The following is a 19,524-nucleotide window of genomic DNA, read 5'->3' on the forward strand; positions in this document are numbered from 1 at the left end:
ACATCAGCAGCAATGTGACTGAAAAGCAGAGGAGAGCTTGTGTGGTTTAAGGTTCTGTCAGACAGTTTGAAGATTTGTTTGATTGATTTATTTGTCACAACAACCTGCTGTTCTCACTGTATTTACTTCAGGAAGTATTTTGAGATAACTGTTAGAAAGTCACAACATCACTCAGCGAAATTCTGTCGTTTGCATTAATTCGATACAGTTTTGGTAATTATAATGAACCCTTTAACACCTAAGACTCTTTTTTTGCTTATTTTAACCATAAAAGGGCCAGAAAATGTACTGTGAGTAAGTGCTTTAGCCCATTTTTCCACAATAACTTTCAATATCTGGCAGTATTACAATTTACAATTATTTACAATTTACTGCATGTTAAAAATGAAGAAGTGTACACAAACACCGGATTGTGCGTGTTAAATTTGAAATTTGAACAGTATAAAACATATTTTAAAATAACGTTTGTTTGAGTTTTTGTCAAACAACAGGCCACAAAATGGAAAATATGTACAGGCGTTTTTCCAACTCGCTCCTCTCTGCTGACAAAGATGCTGATTTGCCAACTTCCTGCGAAATGACTGAAATTACCGTAATAACCACACGTTGGCTTTGACCTGCAACTTCTCAGCTTTCAGAAACCACTGGACATTTTCCGATAGCACAAACTCGCGTAATTACTGTAATGCAAAGTGTGTTGTCTGCGTTACGCTTGGTGTTAAAGGGTTAACATGCAGATAAATCTCATCTCGTCTGCAATGGCCTTTATGCAACCCTCGTTGTTGCCCCCTGATGGCCATTTAACAGAACATAGGTTTCAGGCGCTCCTACATTGGCTTATTTTTCCCCGACTCAGAGATTACATCCACTTTTTATCCGGTCAATAATCACACAGAGTGAGTCACAATTCAAGATTTATTTCCACACAATAATTACAGTTAATTAAATGAAATTGTGTCCAACTAACACAGTGCTGCAGATGCTTCCTCTATTTGTTTTTTCAAGGTTGGAAAGTCCTGACACAAAAAGTTATCTGTTTCTCCATGGACCTCTCACAGTATAATAGTGGAGATTACAGGTTAGCTCTCCCGCCAGCACAACTGGACATCCAGTGCCGACCCAGAATGCACTGCCTGGATTCCCACAGCCCGAAAAGGGAGAAGAATGTGGACACTCACTCCCCATCGCTTCTCTCTGGATTGGTGTAAACCAAGTATCAGGAGGGCATAAATAGACTGTGCGTTTGTGTAAATACAACAGCTACACTTACCAATAAGGAGGCTCAAGATCATCATTCTGTATTAGTGTAAATGCAAAATGCAAGCTTCGCTGTGCCATGCCAGTGGAAGGCTGCCGTGGTGCAGAATACATGCAGACACAGGAATATGTTGTGCTATTTGCAGGAAAAGTAACTTCAAATGTATTTAAAAGAAAATCCTCTCTTCTTTTTATCTTCTAGGGACAAAAGGGAGATCCTGGACTGTCCCCTGGCCAAGCCCCAAAAGGACTAAAAGTATGCAAAGTAGCATATGTTCTTCTTTCAAACTTCTTTGCAGACACTGATCATGTAAATATACTGGTGTGATGTTTTTTCAATTTAGGGAGAGCCTGGTGTCACGGGCCCCCCTGGAGTGCCTGGCCAACATGGACGAAAGGTGGGAGTAACAAATCTGTCCAGACTGTGAAAGATTATCGTCTGCGTTTCTGTTTCTGTCCTCAAAGTCTTTTTCAGACATAAATCAGAGGCCAAATGAATGTGAATGACTGAATGAGTGGAGTTCTGTTTATGGTGAGGGAGTAAATCAAACGTACACTCTTAACTTTAGAGGTTTAAGCTCTCTTTGAGCTGCATATGCGGTCAGAAGTCTGTGAAATTGCAATGTTTAGATTTCTGAGCCAAACATGGATGTTTGAGCTCTTGTTTGGAAAGAAGCCGAAACATAATGCAGGCATCAAGCAGCACACCTGTGATCTGGTTTTCCCCCGGGATGAAATACACAAGGTTCAAATAGCTGGGCTGTTGCCTCATGAGTAGCACAGGCCTCAAGATGAAGGAAGCAGAGGAACAGAAGTTTACTGGGTGAAGCACGGGTTATAAATGCTTCCTCCAACTCCATGTTATGTTGTTCCTTCTCTGGAGAGAAACTCTCCCTAAAAAGTAGGACAAGTTATGAAAGTGGGTTAGTTTCCTTATACTGTGCTAAGGATTATTTGATTGCTTTACATGTTGCTGTGCTGGGTTTCCTGACAGTGAATGATGGTTTGCAGCAGAGTGTTTTCTTCTGTGGCCTTGTGCATTTTATCCTTGGCCTTTCCCAAACTCTGCTATCCTGCTTACACTAATTACACATCTCCAATGGATCAGTGCCTGTTGGATTTCCTACTATGCAGAGTGGACAGATAACGTAGCATCTGTCTGTAGCTGGCTCACTGTTCTGCTTTGACTGTCTCGTTGTTTCTTTAGAGCGATGTTTTTGCATTATTCTTTCCATATGTGATAATTGTCTAGTTTTAGTAAGGCCCTGTCGCTATTCCTCAGATAATTTTTTTCTTCTTCGGTTTCAAAAAGAAAGTGCCTTTTGAGCAGCTTCAACATACATGAAAACTCCCCCAAAATGTGCATACATTAAACTTTTTTCTTCTTGACTTCCCCCCCTCTAGAGTCCACCACAGCAGATTATTCAAATAACTCAACAAATAACACAACACTTCCATTTTTTAGGGCTCTGGACCTGCACTAGGAGTAAGAGTAGATGTGCCCTCCACCCTGGCTAAGGGTCATTTTAGAGTGTCCAATTAACAATTAGCAACGGGATTGGGTATTGGGTAACTTCCTCCGGGGTACCCCAGCCCCTGAACTAACAGGGATTCAAACTGACAATCCTCCGATTACAAGCCCAAATTCCCTTCCGCTTGTTTGTGGGCTGCCCCTCTTTTTCTGCTGTGTATAATACTTGAAATATTTAACTTTTTTCCCATTGGCAATGAATGGAGACCGCACGATCTGCCTTGCACAGATTAAAGACAGATTCATTTCCTGTAGTCACAGAAGAAATGACATATTCTTTCCTAAATTAGCCATTGTGCACATCTGCTTTTGCCACCAACCAGCGTGCACCCCCCGGCACGTGTGGGAGTGCAAGGGCCCATTCAACACTGCTTTATTCTCGCTTGCTTCTAGCTTTATTCTATATTTTTTTTAGTGACAGCAAATCCCCTGGAAAGACAAAGAGAACAAAACAATACAATAATATTAGTATGTCTCTCAATATGACATCTCCCAAAGAGCAGGAGAGTCTGTGTAAATAGCTATCCAGATATTTCCCTGCTGTCCTCTCACATGAGATAACTCAGCTATTACCTGGACATTTGATGGCGTAGGTGTCAGGAGAAGTTCTGGAGAATGTCTGAAACTACTTCTGCTGACATACATGTTTTCACAGTCACTCCCTCAAGACAGTTTTGGGAAAAGATTCGCAATTTCCACTACAGTGCTATCACTAAAAGCATCGTCTGACTCCCTGACCCTGTCTCTGGCACTCAGCCCAAACCTATTAGTTCTCAATTTACAATAGATCTTAACAAACGGCCGCAAATATGTGCTTTCATGTGAGAGAAAAAAAAAAGTTTAGGAATTTCTTGACATCATCTCGCAAGTCCAAAAGGGTAAATAGTTTCTGTTTTCGTTCTAGGAAGCAATATGGCCGTCGGAAATGATTCAAAATGCTCTGGAACAGCAGCCATGTACATTCTGCAGTATGTGGCATAGCTGAATGTCTTCCCTTTCTATCTGCAATGCCTTTCTAAAGCATTTCACACACTCCTCCTACCATCAAGGGATGGGAGTCTGACCCGAAGACCCAGTGTCAGTGATGAATAACTGCAAGTGTCTCCCATTTTTCATGTCGTGTAGCAAGGGGTTTGGAATCATGTGGATAGTTTTGGGCCAACAATGGCTCTCTATGACACAGATGTCGAGACAGTGTTATATTTTTCTTGTACAGGCAGCTCTTCTTTGTAGTATATTAACAGACAAGTATTGTCAACCACTGTTGGGTTAGCGTTAGGTGAAGCCCAAACCCTGCTCAAAATAGAGCCAGTAGACTGGAAGAGATGTTTCACAGCATGTTTGTAGTTGTACTGATAAAATCAACAGCACAGTTCTGGCGGAAGGTTTTCTAATGGCCCGTAGTAACGGCTGTGTCCAACAAAATCAGGTCTCAAAAACCAATATGAGCAACAGCATGCAGTCAGTTCTACAGGAAAGTCAGTTCATTTTTTTCCCAGAGATTTGTCTTGTTAACAAGGGTAAAATCTTGAATCATAGGGGAACACAAAAACTAATAAACCCAAGTACATGAAATTAAACTATGATTGCCAGCTTTACATGGAAAGGAAACCACATTGTTTCTCACAAATTTAGATAATATCTGTGGTGATAGCTGACCATGAAGGAGGCTTGCCTGCCTGTTAGTTTTGGCAGATTTACTAAGATCTGGTGAGATCGGGTGGCAACAGCAAATTAATCTGATGTATTGTTTTCTCTCAATGTCAGTGGCACGTGTGCAAACACAAGAGCCGAGTTAAGTCGTGGAAGGAGGAGCGTTTGCTCTCTGGTTTTGTGTCACTCTCAAATTACAAGTCAAACCACTGTAACACCACAAGAGCTGTCAATGAGAGACAGACATCAAAACCCTGACTAGTAGACTAGACTAAGGCCGGGGCCACACTGAAGCATGTCTCTGTCACAGAACATCTGGTTTCTCATTTAGGCATCCATGTTAACAACTCACACGAGCCTCTCAGGTGCATCTCGGACACAATATTCTTCTTCTTTTCACCTATTTTCCTCAGTTTACAGTAAAATTGACAGTGAAAATTACAGTTTGTTGTAGTTTTAATGTATATATATATATTATGTTGCATATTTCACAAAGGCAACAGTGGCTGTACCCTTTTAAAAAAACAACAACACATTTTGGCATCCTGAATCTATTATTTTTGTCTACATGTCTACATGACCACTTACAAAAAAGCTACAAGTGAAATCAAGGTCAAGAAACATTTAGTTGAATACAGAGATGTATTTAAGTGTAGACCAGCAATGGCAGCAATGCAGCAGAAATTCCCCCTCATGTGGATGACATGCTGCTGTCACTCACTGCACATGCATGCAGTGTGGCCCTGGTTTAACAACCACTGTGTTGTTTTAGTCAATTCTGCTTATAAAAACCTTTGCACTTCACACAGAATGTGTTCCTCAAGAAGACCACACTCAATGTGGGATGAGAGAATCATCAGTTTTGTGTAAGTGACTAATTTGCACCTCAGTTGCCAAATTGTTTTTTGTTTCTCAGCAGATTTGTCTCATCGACCGATCTCATAAGCCATTGTGTTATTTCATCAGTGTAGTGAACACAGTGTCAGCAGATCTCACTTCAAGACAACAGCGGCATTTTATACACAGGTCGTCAACTTCGTGATTTGACCTTGGGAAGACTGTTATATTGTAAGTGGAATGTATTTGTATAGCACATTTAAAGTGCTTAAGGACTATGGATGGAGGGGCTATTGGTCACATGAAGGGGCAGCTGTGGAACAGTGGTGGAGGCAGTCGTCTACAAACCCAAAGCTAAAGGGTTTGAGCTTTGTCTCTGTAGTCTATGTCCCGATGTGTCCTTGGCAGCATGAGAATGAGTGTTAATGAGGTGATAGAAACGTGCTACAACATTGAAAACTTATTTGCTGTATGAATGTGTGCAAAAACATAGAACTTTCTAGTTCCCTCACTTTAAAAATAATTGCATACACTGTATTTTACACTGTGAGAAAAAGCTTTATAAAACACAGAGCATTTTTTTTGGGTATATTCTAAAGTTATACTGGAACAAATTAGACGGTGGACCGCTGCAGTCAAGGTAATTAATGGGAAACCCTGGAGGAACTTAATTAATATGTTCTTGCGATTGACTTTAATTTCCTTGCGCATCACAGGCCATTTTCATTACGGAGTAAATCAAAATGAGGAAGAAAGACACAGTTGAGTTACCTGTCACTGTGTTGCAACAGCATCTGTTCAAAAAAACAAACTCAGACAGAAAGAATGAAAAACCTCAGACAGACCAACTTTTGCTTTATACACAACGTCTGCAGACTTACACTGTGGTGGAGAGAAGGAGAATCACAAAAACTGCCTTAGTGCAGCAAAGGTCACACTAAGGTTCAGATTTGAATGTCAGAAGAATGGACAAAACAACTGTCGCACAACATGTGAAGCTCATTGTACAGTAGATGCACACACCCCTGTCTTCATTTGGGATAAAAAGGTACGATTGTGCAATAATGTCTCGGCACCATTTCCAGTGAACTGTTATGCAATGGGACAGCGTCGACTCGGAAAAACCATCTGGTGTGTTTAAGGTTCCTCCATTCAGTGGAATTGTGGGGAGGATTCCTTTTCAAAAAAAGGGGAGACCTCTACTTGCTTGGTGAGTCATGGAACATGGAGTCATGGGAAAAGCTTCATCCTCCTGATTTATTGTAATTGTGGAACTTTGCTGGGTGTGGACATGTACTCTGGCAGATGTGAAGTGATTGCAACACACATCACCTGTTCTTTTTTCTCCTGTTTTCTGTGATGATGCTCGCGTCAGATTCTCGTCCCCCCTGATCAGTCCCGCACTTAATGGCGCCGCGTCGACGAATGTCCGCACGAAGACATGCTGACAATGAAACAAATTATTAAAATACTGTTTGTATCCAGCTAATAAAGTCAAGGCAGCCAACTGGGCTCTGTTGAAACTCACCAGACACCTTATTGCTTGCAGCTGTGTTCAGCTGTGCTTAACTCTCCTACAGTTTGTTTTTTTTGATCACACTGTGGGATGAGAAGCCAAAAGTCCTTACAGCGCACTTTTCTATTCAAATTACAGTGAAATTCCATCATGTGCCACAGTTCAACGTTTTCTCTCTTGTCATAACCAGTAAAGCCTGGACGTGCTGCAGCTTTATGGAGACCTTTCTGCTGAGTTTTCTGCTCCGTCGCTGGTCCGTTGCCAGAGACAGCCATTGCCCTCACTGTGGGAAATGTGTAGAGATATGATGAGGAGGTTGCCTGGGAGTCAGTCAGCTGTCTGAACTGTAAATTGAGAAGGGGATTCATACGTCCATGTGTGTGTGTGCACAGTGGAGAGCATAGCTTACCTTGGACGAGTGTGCCTTTTATGCAGCCAGCTCTGATCATGCCACACTGGAATAACTCTCCACATTTTTATTAGCTGTGTGGCCCTCAAGATTTTCCCTTCCTGCTCCTCAGCTGTGTACAATAGCATGCTCATACCTTTATTTGCTGAGTCTGGTGTGTCCAAGAAAGACTTACAGGCTTGCCAGTTGGGAATAAGTTTTTGTGATATAATGAAAACAACAATCTATGGAAAGAACAACTTATTTTTTTGGCTCCCAAACCAAGTGTGTTACTCACTCTGTAGGGGCAACGCCACTGCTGCCACATTTTGGCTTTTGGGTCCAGAGCAGATCTGGTGTGAGTTACGCTAATTAAAATTGTAGAGCAGGGAGAACGAATGTAGAATGTGATTCTTTGCCATTTCCGTGTCTAATAACGGATTAGCAGACGTGTGAAAACGGTTCCAAGCCCATACACGATCAGCCACTCTTCAGGGAAACGGACTTCTGCTCCCTTTTTTTTATTTATTTTTTTTTTTTTTTACTGTACTCTGCAGTAGTAGCCATGCTGCAAGACTCTTCACATTCTTGTGTCCTTTCGTGGCTGCAGTGCTTTGACTTATCTATGCTCAAAGATCCTGTAAGATATTTCTGATTTGCAGCACATTGTTGCCATTCTGCAGATAAACAGAAGAGTCTGACTGAGCATGATAGAGTTACAGTGGACAATTGACTGATTTTGAATATAAGAAATAATTACCTTTTAGGGTGTGGTTTATTATTTCTGTGAGACGTATTGGACTCAACTCACGGGTGTGCGGAATTATTGGGATACTTTATATTCTATGGAAAGGTTCCAATAATGAATGATTCATAAAGAGTTATGATGATGACACTGGACTGGTATCCACATGGGATGTCAGTCTGCCAGCACGATTTTACTCAAGTGTTCGATGTTACTAAAGAAAACATCATGTCAGATGCCATTACAACAAAATGGGTGGTAAATAATTTACATGACGGACATTTACTATAGAATATTCTCATTTAAAGAACATGACTTAGGTTTAAATATTTTACTGACAGAAAGCTAAATGCAGAACATACGTGTGCACATGATATTTTAATCTGTTTGGAACCAGTTTAATCAAATGTGCATATTATCATTCTTGCTAAAGAGTTACATTGATACTGTAAGGATCATTTTACAGTTAATATTTGCTGTTTGATGTATTACCTATTAATATGCTGTTAGTAGTCTATATGCTGGTCTTTATGCAAGTTAGAGTTGTTTCTCTTTGCGTCCAGTCTCGTGCTAAGCTAAGTTCATGGTTTCCCGGCTGCTGCTCTCATTCTAGAAGTTCTCGTCTGTTTTTGTTGCCGCCCGCTGAAGTGGGCCAATACGGAGTTGGGCAAGTTCTGCCAGTTTTGGTTAGAATTTGAAGACATATTTTGAAGAATAGATTTGGTTTTGGACTGATTGAGGTCTATTTCAGACACTTTTAGATACAAGCCAGTGTACTTGGCCTAATTCTGGGCTATCATTTATCCAGGTGGGCCTGGCAGCGGCTGTACTTATGGGCTGGGTTATTTCTTCTGGCCTGCTGGATTTGAGCCATTCTTGGACTACACCAAACACTTGGGTTGCATTCTGAGTTGTGTTTCAGAGATTTTAACACCGTGCCAATAATAAAAGATTTGCTCATGTATTTATTTTCACATTAATTATCATTTCATTCTCTTTCCTCATGTCTTACACTGGACTTAAGAACAGTCCCCACAAGACATAAGATCACTTTCTTTCCTGTTCAACACAACATGACTGCCTCCAACACTCATGTATAAAGTATGTATGTAAGTCTATATCAGCATATGAAGCCCACAATGCTACAGTATTTATTCTCCAGCATCTAAGTACAGTATACAGTATACAGTCCAAGCTATCTACTGCAGTCATTTACTGACCCCCTGCTCCGTTACATTACGTATTTGTCAGTGTGTTAACTTGTTAACTTCAGTCAGTTGTCCATTTATTGCCATGTCGTCTTTGTCTGTTTTAAGTGTAATTACCCGGCGAGTCAATAAAAGTCAAATTCCTTATATGTGCACTCATACTTGGCCAGTAAGTTCTGATTCCGATTTCACAGGCTTGCATGTATTTGAAAATTGAACCCCGGTTTGTGTCACCAAATGTGTCGCTGGTGGAGGATTTTCATTTTAATCCTCATGCATAAACTCCAGTGGGAGGCCTGACACAAAGTGCTCCTTCACTGCGACTTGCCGCCAGCACAGCTGGGGGGTAATGACTTCACACTTGAAGGGATAGACATGTTCGTCCCTCAGAGATGACTTTGCATGACCATCTACTGCTGGCCTTCAGTGTTAAAAGATTAATACATTTTGACATGCTCATTTGAGCGCGTGGGGCATGAAGGTGACAGTGTGTTAACCTTTGGGGTTTCACTTACTGTGGAATTGTTTTACCACACAAAATGATTCGGAATAGTTTTGCCTTTGTGGTTGTGGCACAGCTGTGATGCAACATAAAGAAATACTGCATTAAGCATGTTTGGAAATCATTAGGTTAACAATTCTGCACTGCGGTTCTCGCAGACATCAAGTTTTTATGGATTTGAGTTCTTTTATTGTTTTGTTTTTTTTCTTTTACAGAAGTCTTAGCCTAAATAAATTCAGTTCATTACATTAACTGTGCTGTTCATGAATGAGATAAAGTTTCAATGACCTCTGACAAAATCTCAAGGTGCAATTATTACATTAGTACTGGAGTCTGATGGATATTGATGGTCTTTTTCGGTCCATATATTTAGCCAATTGTCTTTTTTTCCTCCATCTGATCAAATATATCTGTAACTAAATAAACTAAAATATAACTTAGTCACCGTTAATTGAACACAGGTTTTCTGTCTCTCTAACATACATTTTAAATATTTTAAATCAAATATCTGAGAACAAGGCTGATTAATAAATAATAATTGGCCAATGTTGATGGCAACATAGCAACTATCATCCCAATCAATTTATCAGTCTCTTCCTTTTGGGTACTACATTCTTATACAGTCTTTTTATTGGACAGGCTAATGTCTAACACATCTTTTCTCTACCAACAGGGACAAAAAGGTCATCCTGGCTCTTGTGGTCTCCCAGGTGAAACTGTGAGTACTTTATTTCTCTGTAATTGTGGATTCAATTTGCTATTTATCATATATGCTCCTGTTCAGATAACATTGAAATAGACAGAATGTCTTACATTTTATTTTCAATAGTCTACCACTGTGCTGATGTCACACTCCTTTGGGGCATGCAATAATGAATGCATCAGTAATACAGCGTGACTCTGTTTCTGGAATTACATTCGCCCTCATTCATTTTTTTTAATTGAGGTTTCAAAAAATACTAAATACTAAAAGGAGTTTTAAGCACAGGCTGACCAGTGACGAGGTGAAGCATGACCCTGAAACTTTTGATTCAGAGTTTGGTCAACAGAAAATGTGCTAAAGGTAAAATACAGTGTATGCAGATATAAATAAGTTCTATACACCTTTTTGGATGATCTCTTTCTATCAACATCCAGCTCGCCTTTACTTTCAGATACACACTGTTAAACTCCATTGCAGGTTTCCAATGGAACCCCCGCCCTATAGGTCACTAAGTTATGGGGGAAATTGCTGAAAGTGCCCGAGGTGGGAATATGAATTTTAACATAAGGATTAAATGCAACTGAAGAGGATTTCCTGTGAAGCAATGAGTAATAGGATCCCTTCGGTTTCTCTGGCACAAACCCCTCCTCTTGTCTCATTTAGGTATTACATGCTGTCTAAATCCACTGTATGCTGTTGGTGTGTTGGACAGCTGCAGTGTGTGTTAGGCCAATTTATATTTACTCACTGAATAGAAGCATGTTTGTCCGATTAGGAAATGGCACATAATCCATTAACACAGAGACGGTGGTATGTTAAAAAAAGATGGCTGATGAGTGAGAGGGGGTTACAGATAGGGAGTAGACACATCAGTCATTTGGGAGTCTTTGGCAGGAAAACTAAGCAAGGGATTTTTTGGCAGTGTTGCAAGTGGGCTCGAAGGTTTGGACACCATAGGTCATTCCTTCTTCTCTCCCTCCTTCCTGATTCAAATCTTGTGTGTGAAGAATGTGCTGTGTCACAAAGAAAAAAGAAAACTTACACTCTTCACACACTCTTTACTTACTGGGAAATACCCCTAAATGATTCATTATTCAACATTTAGATCGGTTGGTTTCTACTTAAAAAGATGAACCCATGACACATTTTGCAACAGTTGCAAGAAAAGACTCCCTTAATGTACAAGCATTCATGTTTATATAGACCAGCAGAAGCCTATTCTGCTTTTTGCAGGTACTTGTCATGTTTATCAATCCATTACTGCCACCAACAGTTGATCAGTGGAATTGTGTAGCTTTGCATGGACCAAAGTTGAAAAATTGTCTCCTGCAGTCAGTGCATACCATGTGAGCATTTCTGTCCGTTCAAGACCTGCTTAGGTACACAAACTAAACGTGGCACCTTTAACTAAGTCTTGAGAAGGTTCAAAGTTCAAATCCTGCTTCAAAAGTGGTTCTTCCCGTGTTTTTGTGGGTTTTCTCTGGGTACTCCAGCTTCCTTCCACAGCAGGCATGACCCTCAAAGAATAAGCAGTATAGAGGATAGAGGGGTAATGGACTGAAGTGCAGAGATGTTCCTCAGTGTGATCAATTATGTCCAAAATTTGAACTTGCTTTAGATTATGTTGGTGTACCCAGTTAAGTATACATATTTCTGCTTCTATAACTCCTCTGGGGTAATTTACAAGAGTTCACATACTGTGTGTATAATGATACAGTCAACAAATGACATTTCTAGTCTTTCAGGAAACTATAAAAATGCAGTGTATCCTAAGTTTGGTTGGTTTTATATACACTGTCTCTAATTCTCTGCATGCCTTCACTAATCCTGTGTAGAATGTAGACATGTAGACGCAAACATTCCTCTTGACATAAGACTAAACAACATTTTGGTTTAGTCTTATGTCAAGGAAGAGGTGACTCATGAGTGTTACTGTGCATTAATGAGGACAAACATATTGAGGCAAAGCTGTGCTGACAGTGGTTGAAGCATTTTGTGGCTTGACCACAATGTAATGGCCCCTAAGGTTGAATTAATGGCGATGGTTAGTGACGTTGTGGTGCTTCTTTTTCTTTGACAACACCAAAAGACCTTTGTTCCAAAGCTAAGATGCTTGCTTTTGCGTTACCGTCTTTCTTACATTGATATTAGTGCTAATCCAACAGAAACCATGTGTAGATAAAAGATGCATTTATCCTGAAGAAAACTACTTCCTTCCTTCCTTCCATCCTTCAGTCTTCCACTCTTCCTTTTCCCATCATCTAGTCTCTTGCCCCCCTCTAGTGCTGAGTTCTGCTTTGTCTTTCTCTCCACAGGGTGAATGGGGAGATGATGGAAGCCCTGGGGCCAAAGGCTATCCTGGCAGGCAGGTGCAGTAAATCTAGTGTTGCAGTGCTGGTTGAACAGAGCTACACAGACACACACACACACACACAGAAAAGAGAGAGTGAGAGGGCAGTAGAGAGAGAAATAAAACAATAATATAATATCATCTATATTGTGAATTCAGCTTTTTGAAAATAAAGGATTGATTTTGACATTTTAATAAATCTAATTTCAGACAGTAATTTTTGCTTTGTGTCAGACTGATGAATGAAATGGGAATCACAGTGGAAACACTGAATCCTTTTGTGTTTTCTGTAGCTAGAAAATCACATTTAAAGATATTGGATGCTCGCAGAAAAAAAAAGAAGAAAAAAAAGAAATCAGCCATGGGCATCTCAGCGTCAGCCTGGAAAAACCTAATTTTGTAAATCCAAATAAAAAGTTTGCTGCAACTGAATGAAAGTGGGGGTGGGGAAAGGCCCTGACAGATGGACAACATCTTTGAACTGCTGACACACCTGTGGTGGAATCTAAGCGATGGATGCCTCTGGTCTCGTGAAGAAATAAAGTGTCTAAAGGTTTCCATAGTAATCACTACCCTGAAGAAAGAAAAGGTAATAAAAGTGTGACTAACGCCACAGCTCCTCGGGTACAGATAGGCTTCCTGTGCCCTTCCAAGCTGTGAGCACCATTCCATGACCCACTTAACTCTTAAGAAGTCAAAGCTGTGGCGCAGTCAGACTTTCTCTGCGTTTACATTTAAAAAAACAGCTGGGCAGCAGCTCAGTCACTTAAATACTTATGATAATATAGAGTTCAGGCACAGGTCTTGGCGTTTTGCCTCTATGCTTTAGCTTACTTACTATGTCAGAGCTCCGATCCCTGTAGACACTTGGTGGTGTGTGATGGATTAGGTTTTAGCACCCCCTACCATCTGTATGCAGTGAATCATTGAGACTGGAGGTATATGTCAAGACACTGTTCTGTGCTGAGGGGGAGTTCTCCTGTGCTGAGAGTTGACTTTATATTTGCAAGGGGGATATTTTTGCTGCTCCACTGAATTTGTTGGCAGTGTCTCAGAGAAATTAATGTGATGCTGCCGAAGGTTTAACTCCGCAAATGTCAGCCCAAGATACTCATTTGAACATTTTAAAAGCCATAATGTGTGTCATCAAGTCGAGGGAGTGTTTAATGTGTTTTGTTTCCACAATTAGCAACTGAAAGAGCGTTAGAACGGACGTTCTGCTTCTCTTTGTAACCACAGAAATGTGTTTTGTCGTCTCTTTCTCTTAGGGTTTTCCTGGGCTTATTGGAATAATGGGGCCAAAAGGAGTCAGGGTGAGTAGATTGTGGATACTGTTTCAGTTGTTTAGCTTTAAGAGAAAGTATGTTTTGTTCTGTGGTCGTAAAATGTTGCATTGGAAGCTTAAAGTATTGAATATCTCACATTCTAAATTCAGGGGTCACGTCCAATACAGGATGGGGTTTACACGGCCAACACAAAGCCATTGTTAGCCACATTCACCTTGACCCAATGCTGAACCACCAATGACATGGTCTGTTCTAAGGTGGATTTACCTACTGCTACAGTATCTCCTAGGAATAGAACTGCAGCTGAACTCAAATGTTTTGGGATGATGTGTTTTTTTTAATCTCCTTTCAAAGCATTTGTCTCCAGACCACAGTGAATCCTGGTATAGATTGGAGCGGGAAGGATCTACCTATTGGATCCTTTATAGCTCGGGAAAAAGAATGACACATTAGTCAGCTGCTAGTGGTGCCTGTGAAATACGACAGACCAGTTGTGTTGTCGTGAGGCAGCTGGCCTTCGCGTGCAGCCTCTAAAGTAGGCTGGTGAAGTGAAACGTCAGAGTGACTTTCTCTGTTTACACATTTCACGTTTTTGTCATGAAATATGACAAAAATATAATAACACACACACTAAAGGCCGCAGTGGGAAGATGCATAATTGTTAGAGTTCTGCTGAAGTGCATGCTCAGTGAATTACCTAAACCGGTGTGGTGCATAAAACCGCCAGTGCCATAAATGCCACTCGCCTGTTGACTCCGTGATGATAGTGACAGATGGTTTTGTTAATGTATATTTAATGTACTCTAGGGTTAGTTACCTTCTTAGAATTGTTTCCATGCCTGCTGCTCTCGCTAATGTTCGGCAAACGTCATAAAAATATATTGCTCTGCACCGAAGTGCGACCATAATGCATTCAGACGTTTGCTTCTCACATAGTGTAATGTCACTGTAATTTCCCCCCACTGCCCCTTCTCTTTCCGTTGAGCAGGTATGGCAGAGAGATCTTCAGAGATCCCTGATGTGAGGGTATGTGCCCTTGGACTACATCGTGGAAGCCAGCACCATGCAGTCCATGGGCATATACACTTGCCTCAAGGCTTGGCTCTTCTAGACCACTCACCACTGTAGCAAAAAGCCTGCAGCACTGTAATCAGATCAAAGTATCAACGCTTTTCATACATTGTTACACATATGTTGACATCTAACAGTTCTACTGTCCGTCTCTGTTATCTCTGCTCAGTCTCTGACTCTGTTTTCTTTTGCTCTTCCATCCAGCTTTGCCTTATGTGTTCATCCGTTCTATCTTTTATTCATCTCTTCAGGGTCACATTGGCGTCCCTGGGCTTTTTGGCCTCCCTGGTCCTAATGGTGAGAGAGTGAGTATTAGCGGCTTCCAGAGTAAATGCCTACTGGCTTGGATTATATTATATATCCATGGGCCAAAAGTGATGAAATAGAAATAGACTGCATTTTTTGCAAAAGTCCAGGCACACTTCACCAAGTCACTTTTCTAAGTAATAAGCACTGCAAGCTGCCTTTAGCAGATTAAATGTGGCGGAACAGATTAGCTACACCACAATTGTTCTATTGTCTTGAATTAAGTCATGATGTTGGATGTGGGATGACATTTACCAGCATGAACACCAATGGAAGTGGCACTTGATCTCTTGGAAATCATTTTCCTAAATACTTTGTTTAATTATTGTACCAACCATGTCCAGGTTGGCTCCTTAGTCTCATGAGTTGATCCGACTACACTGTAACAATAATTGTTACAGTGCAATTTTCTAGAATAGTAATATAAAATAGTTGCCCTTCCATGTGTTTTATTGTGATTTGTACAGCTGTCAGTTAAGAAAGTTGTCTGAAGAGTTTAAAAATCCATCACACCAGACTGTTGAAACTTGAGTCATGTAATGTCATATTAAGATATACAGAGCAAAGAAAGAAAGCATAATTCAACCTTAACCAATTTAAAACACATACAAATCAGTACTTTAGTCTTTATCATTGTGAGGGATGTTGCCACAGAACATGTGGTTATTGCCTATGTAAACTGTGAGTGAAGCTTTGGTTTCATACTTTTAAAGTAATATCAATTCCATATGATAGGGAATGAAAAAACAACTACACACACACACAAAAAGGCAGGTTTTCGCAGCCAAATTCTGTACAAATCAGGGCCTGGCACCAGGGCTGTGAACCCCTGCCTCAGAGCAGTGATTCCCAAACACTGGGTGGGGACCCACATGTGGGTTGAAGGAGATTCTTTTTTGGGTACCTGAAAAAAGATGGAGAATTTTCCCAACCTTTTAATGAAGATGTAATATGCTTAAAGTGACAATTAAATGATCTGCTTAAAAAAAATTAAATCAGGTGTAAATTAGTCTTTACATTGTGCACTTGAATTTGTCATCTTTAAAAAGTGGGTTCCCATAGAGAAAGTTTGCAAAACGCTACCTTAGAGGAGACGACTTGTGTGTTTCTCAGTGCCATTAATAACATCAATGTCTGCCTTGGCCGTGGCTTGAAACATGTATGCTTCAAAGCTAACATGCTAAAGTTTGTTATTGAATAATGTATGCAAAAGTAAAGTAACACTCAGCTCAACAAACAGGGCAGTCGAAGCTGACTAAATACACCTTCTCTGATCAAACTGAATCTGAAAGGTCAATAGATGTGGATTATTTCCATTTTTGACCCATATGTGGTAATTCTGTGACAGTATGTAAGGGCCATTATCGCTTTCAATGGCTGCATTTTTCTCTCTGTCTCTCTGTTTTCTCTCCTGTTTTTTTTAGGGTATTCCTGGCATTCATGGGCAGAAGGGCAAGATGGGTAGGCCGGTAAAGTTTTCTCTCAACATACTTCTCAGACAACATTTTAAATGCAGCCTTAACAAAAGTAAGGATGTTCTGTATTGATCTATGGATGCTTAATGTCGCACAGAGCTACTTTAAAGTGAATTAAATGACCATTATTCTGACAGACACTCTAATTCACTGTGAAACCCCTCCTGGTCATAGTTGCAAATCTGCTGTAACTTATGGAGAAATTCAGCCATCCATTATTCATTGCTTATCCTTTGAGGGTTTGTGGGAGTTTGTACCAGTTCCAGCTTTGGGCAAGAGGCATTGTTCACCGTGGAAAGTTTGGCAGTGTCTTGCAGAGTCAACATTCAGAGACAAGCAGCCATTCAGCCTCATATTTACAATGTTGTTCAATTTAGAGTCAATAATTGACCTAAACTGAATAGTTCTTGGGGGCACACGGTGGTGTAGTGGTTATCACTCTCGCCTTGCAGCGAGAAGACCCAGGTTCGAGCCCCGGTTGGAACAAGGGCGTTTGCATGTTCTCCCCATGTGTGCGTGGGTTCTCTCCGGGTTCTCCGGCTTCCTCCCACAGTCCAAAAACATGCAATGTGGGGATTAGGTAAATTGGACACTCTAAATTGACCATAGGAGTGAGTGTGAGAGTGAATGGTTGTTTGTCTCTATCTGTGTGTGGCCCTGCGATGGACTGGCGAACTGTCCAGGGTGTACCCCGCCTATCGCCCGATGTAGCTGCGATTGGCACAGCACCCCCCGCGACCCTCTGGCTAAGAGGATAAAGCGGTAGATGATGACTGACTGACTGAATAGTTCTGTATGTCATTGGACTGTGAGAGGAAGCTGGAGAAACTGAAACAAGGGACACAGGGAAAACATGCAAACTCCACACTCAAAGGATTCAAACTGTGAAGCTTCTCGCTGTGAAGCACTGGTGCTAACCACCCCATCAACCACAGAGAGAAATATTTACCATCTAAATAGTTAACCATAAACAGAAACGCTCAGTTCCTTTTTAGAGATTTTGTATGATCTTCTCTGTTGAAGATACTTAGGAGAAATGTAATGATATACAGCGTGTATTGCTGTACTTGTTTTGCATTAGGCGAAGATGATAATGTAACGTGTCAGTTGTGGGATTGGTTCTCCACAATTACACAAACCAGGGAAGTCGATCGTCATTGGCGCCTGGAAGTAAATGTTCTGTCCTTACATGGAAAAATACTGCACATTACCACATGTGTAACTCTGATATTTTTACATGCTCATTCTGGTTGTAAAGACTTTTTTATATATATTATTATGTAATAATTGTCAGTGACTAGACTGAAGAGACTGAGGTCCAAAAGAATTGCTTGTAATCGCCAGACCATGAGCAAGCCTTTTCTGTTCCACTGTGGTGAGAAGTGAGGTCAGTCACTTTGCGTAATGAGTATTTATTTTTCTTCTCTGAGTCAGCGTTGGAACTGTGTGAACAGACTGAAAAGATCCAGCAGAGATGCATATTATGCACATTTTAAAATTGCTTTTGACTTACTTCCTGTCCACTGCTTCAATTCTCTTTATTCACTGACAAAAAGTAACCTCATGAAGAGGGAATATCCGTCAAGAACCAAGCGGAGTACTTAAAGTTTCTTCTAAATGCAGACACTGGACTGAGAGTCACTGAGCAATACCTTCTAAAAGTGATTGTTGTCAGAATATAGAGAATATTAAACATGTATTTTAACAACTGTACCTCTCTGGCAGCAGATTCGAAGACTGAAATGATGTTAAAGTATCAATTCAAGTCCTGTCAGCAGCCTTCTACCAAGTGAAAGTTATATTGCATTTAGCAAAAAGGCAGGAATTTCATTTTGCAGACCTGATAAAACACTTGCATATGTTTCTGATCCAACTCACTCAGTTATTGACGTTTTTGGAAAGAAGCACATTTTTCCACATTATCTGTGTGCTTGCCCTGATTACTGCTTTTTTTTTTTTACTTTATCCTCCGGGTTTTTAAAGAAGCAGACACACGGACCATTGTACCACATTTTCATTTGTGCTGACGGAGAACAACAGAATTATCCGCTCTGTTCTGCCTGTCATCATTTTTCTAACCCATAGGGCTCAGAATAGCGCAGGGCCACGATGTTGTCGAGGCTCGCATGTTGACCTTGGCATGCTGACAAACACATGTTGAGCGTGTGGCCTCACTCGGCTCCATCATCACGCCTCTTGTCCTGCCTTTATAACGGAATTACAAGCGGCAGGCAAAAAAGAAGGCACACTCAGCAATTCCTGGGCCAAGCAGCTTTATTCAAACCATTTAGGCACATCCTCTGGGATTGGTTCACTCGAGCGTGCACACACACACACACACACACACACAGATACTTGGTCACTCAGGAACACTCAATTTAGGAATTTCCATGGAAATTTCTGCTTGTCTCCCAGGAATGATGTGCTGGGATCCGATTTGACGGGATTTGCTTGGCTTTACTCTGCAAATGTCTGTTTTTGGAAACAGGAGCCCGTGTGTTTGGCGTTTCTCTAATGAGATATCTAAATGCATTTTGCATGAGAGGTAATGAACATGACAGAGGTTCAGTTTGACACGACTCTCGCTTTTGTTTGCCCATTCAGGGATTTCCTGGGGACTTTGGAGAGAGAGGACCACCCGGGCCTGATGGAAACCCAGTATGTGAAATGAGTACATGCACCCTTGAGTCACAGAC

At 40.9% G+C, this 19,524-nt stretch overlaps 1 protein-coding gene across 2 annotated transcripts in view; it reads left to right on the top strand.

The window, feature by feature from the left end:
* col27a1b (collagen, type XXVII, alpha 1b) overlaps positions 1-19,524 on the top strand; it is a 69,845-nt gene that overhangs the window by 20,596 nt on the left and 29,725 nt on the right. For both annotated transcript variants that reach the window (XM_058636437.1, XM_058636438.1), the window contains exons 6-13: positions 1,460-1,513; positions 1,602-1,655; positions 10,311-10,355; positions 12,656-12,709; positions 13,959-14,003; positions 15,299-15,352; positions 16,778-16,822; positions 19,433-19,486. In XM_058636437.1, the coding sequence (XP_058492420.1) occupies positions 1,460-1,513; positions 1,602-1,655; positions 10,311-10,355; positions 12,656-12,709; positions 13,959-14,003; positions 15,299-15,352; positions 16,778-16,822; positions 19,433-19,486 (405 nt within the window). The remainder of the gene's footprint in view (positions 1-1,459; positions 1,514-1,601; positions 1,656-10,310; positions 10,356-12,655; positions 12,710-13,958; positions 14,004-15,298; positions 15,353-16,777; positions 16,823-19,432; positions 19,487-19,524) is intronic.

The sequence above is a fragment of the Solea solea genome, chromosome 8 (assembly GCF_958295425.1).
Source record: "Solea solea chromosome 8, fSolSol10.1, whole genome shotgun sequence".
In the NCBI taxonomy this organism is placed as follows: Eukaryota; Metazoa; Chordata; class Actinopteri; order Pleuronectiformes; family Soleidae; genus Solea; species Solea solea.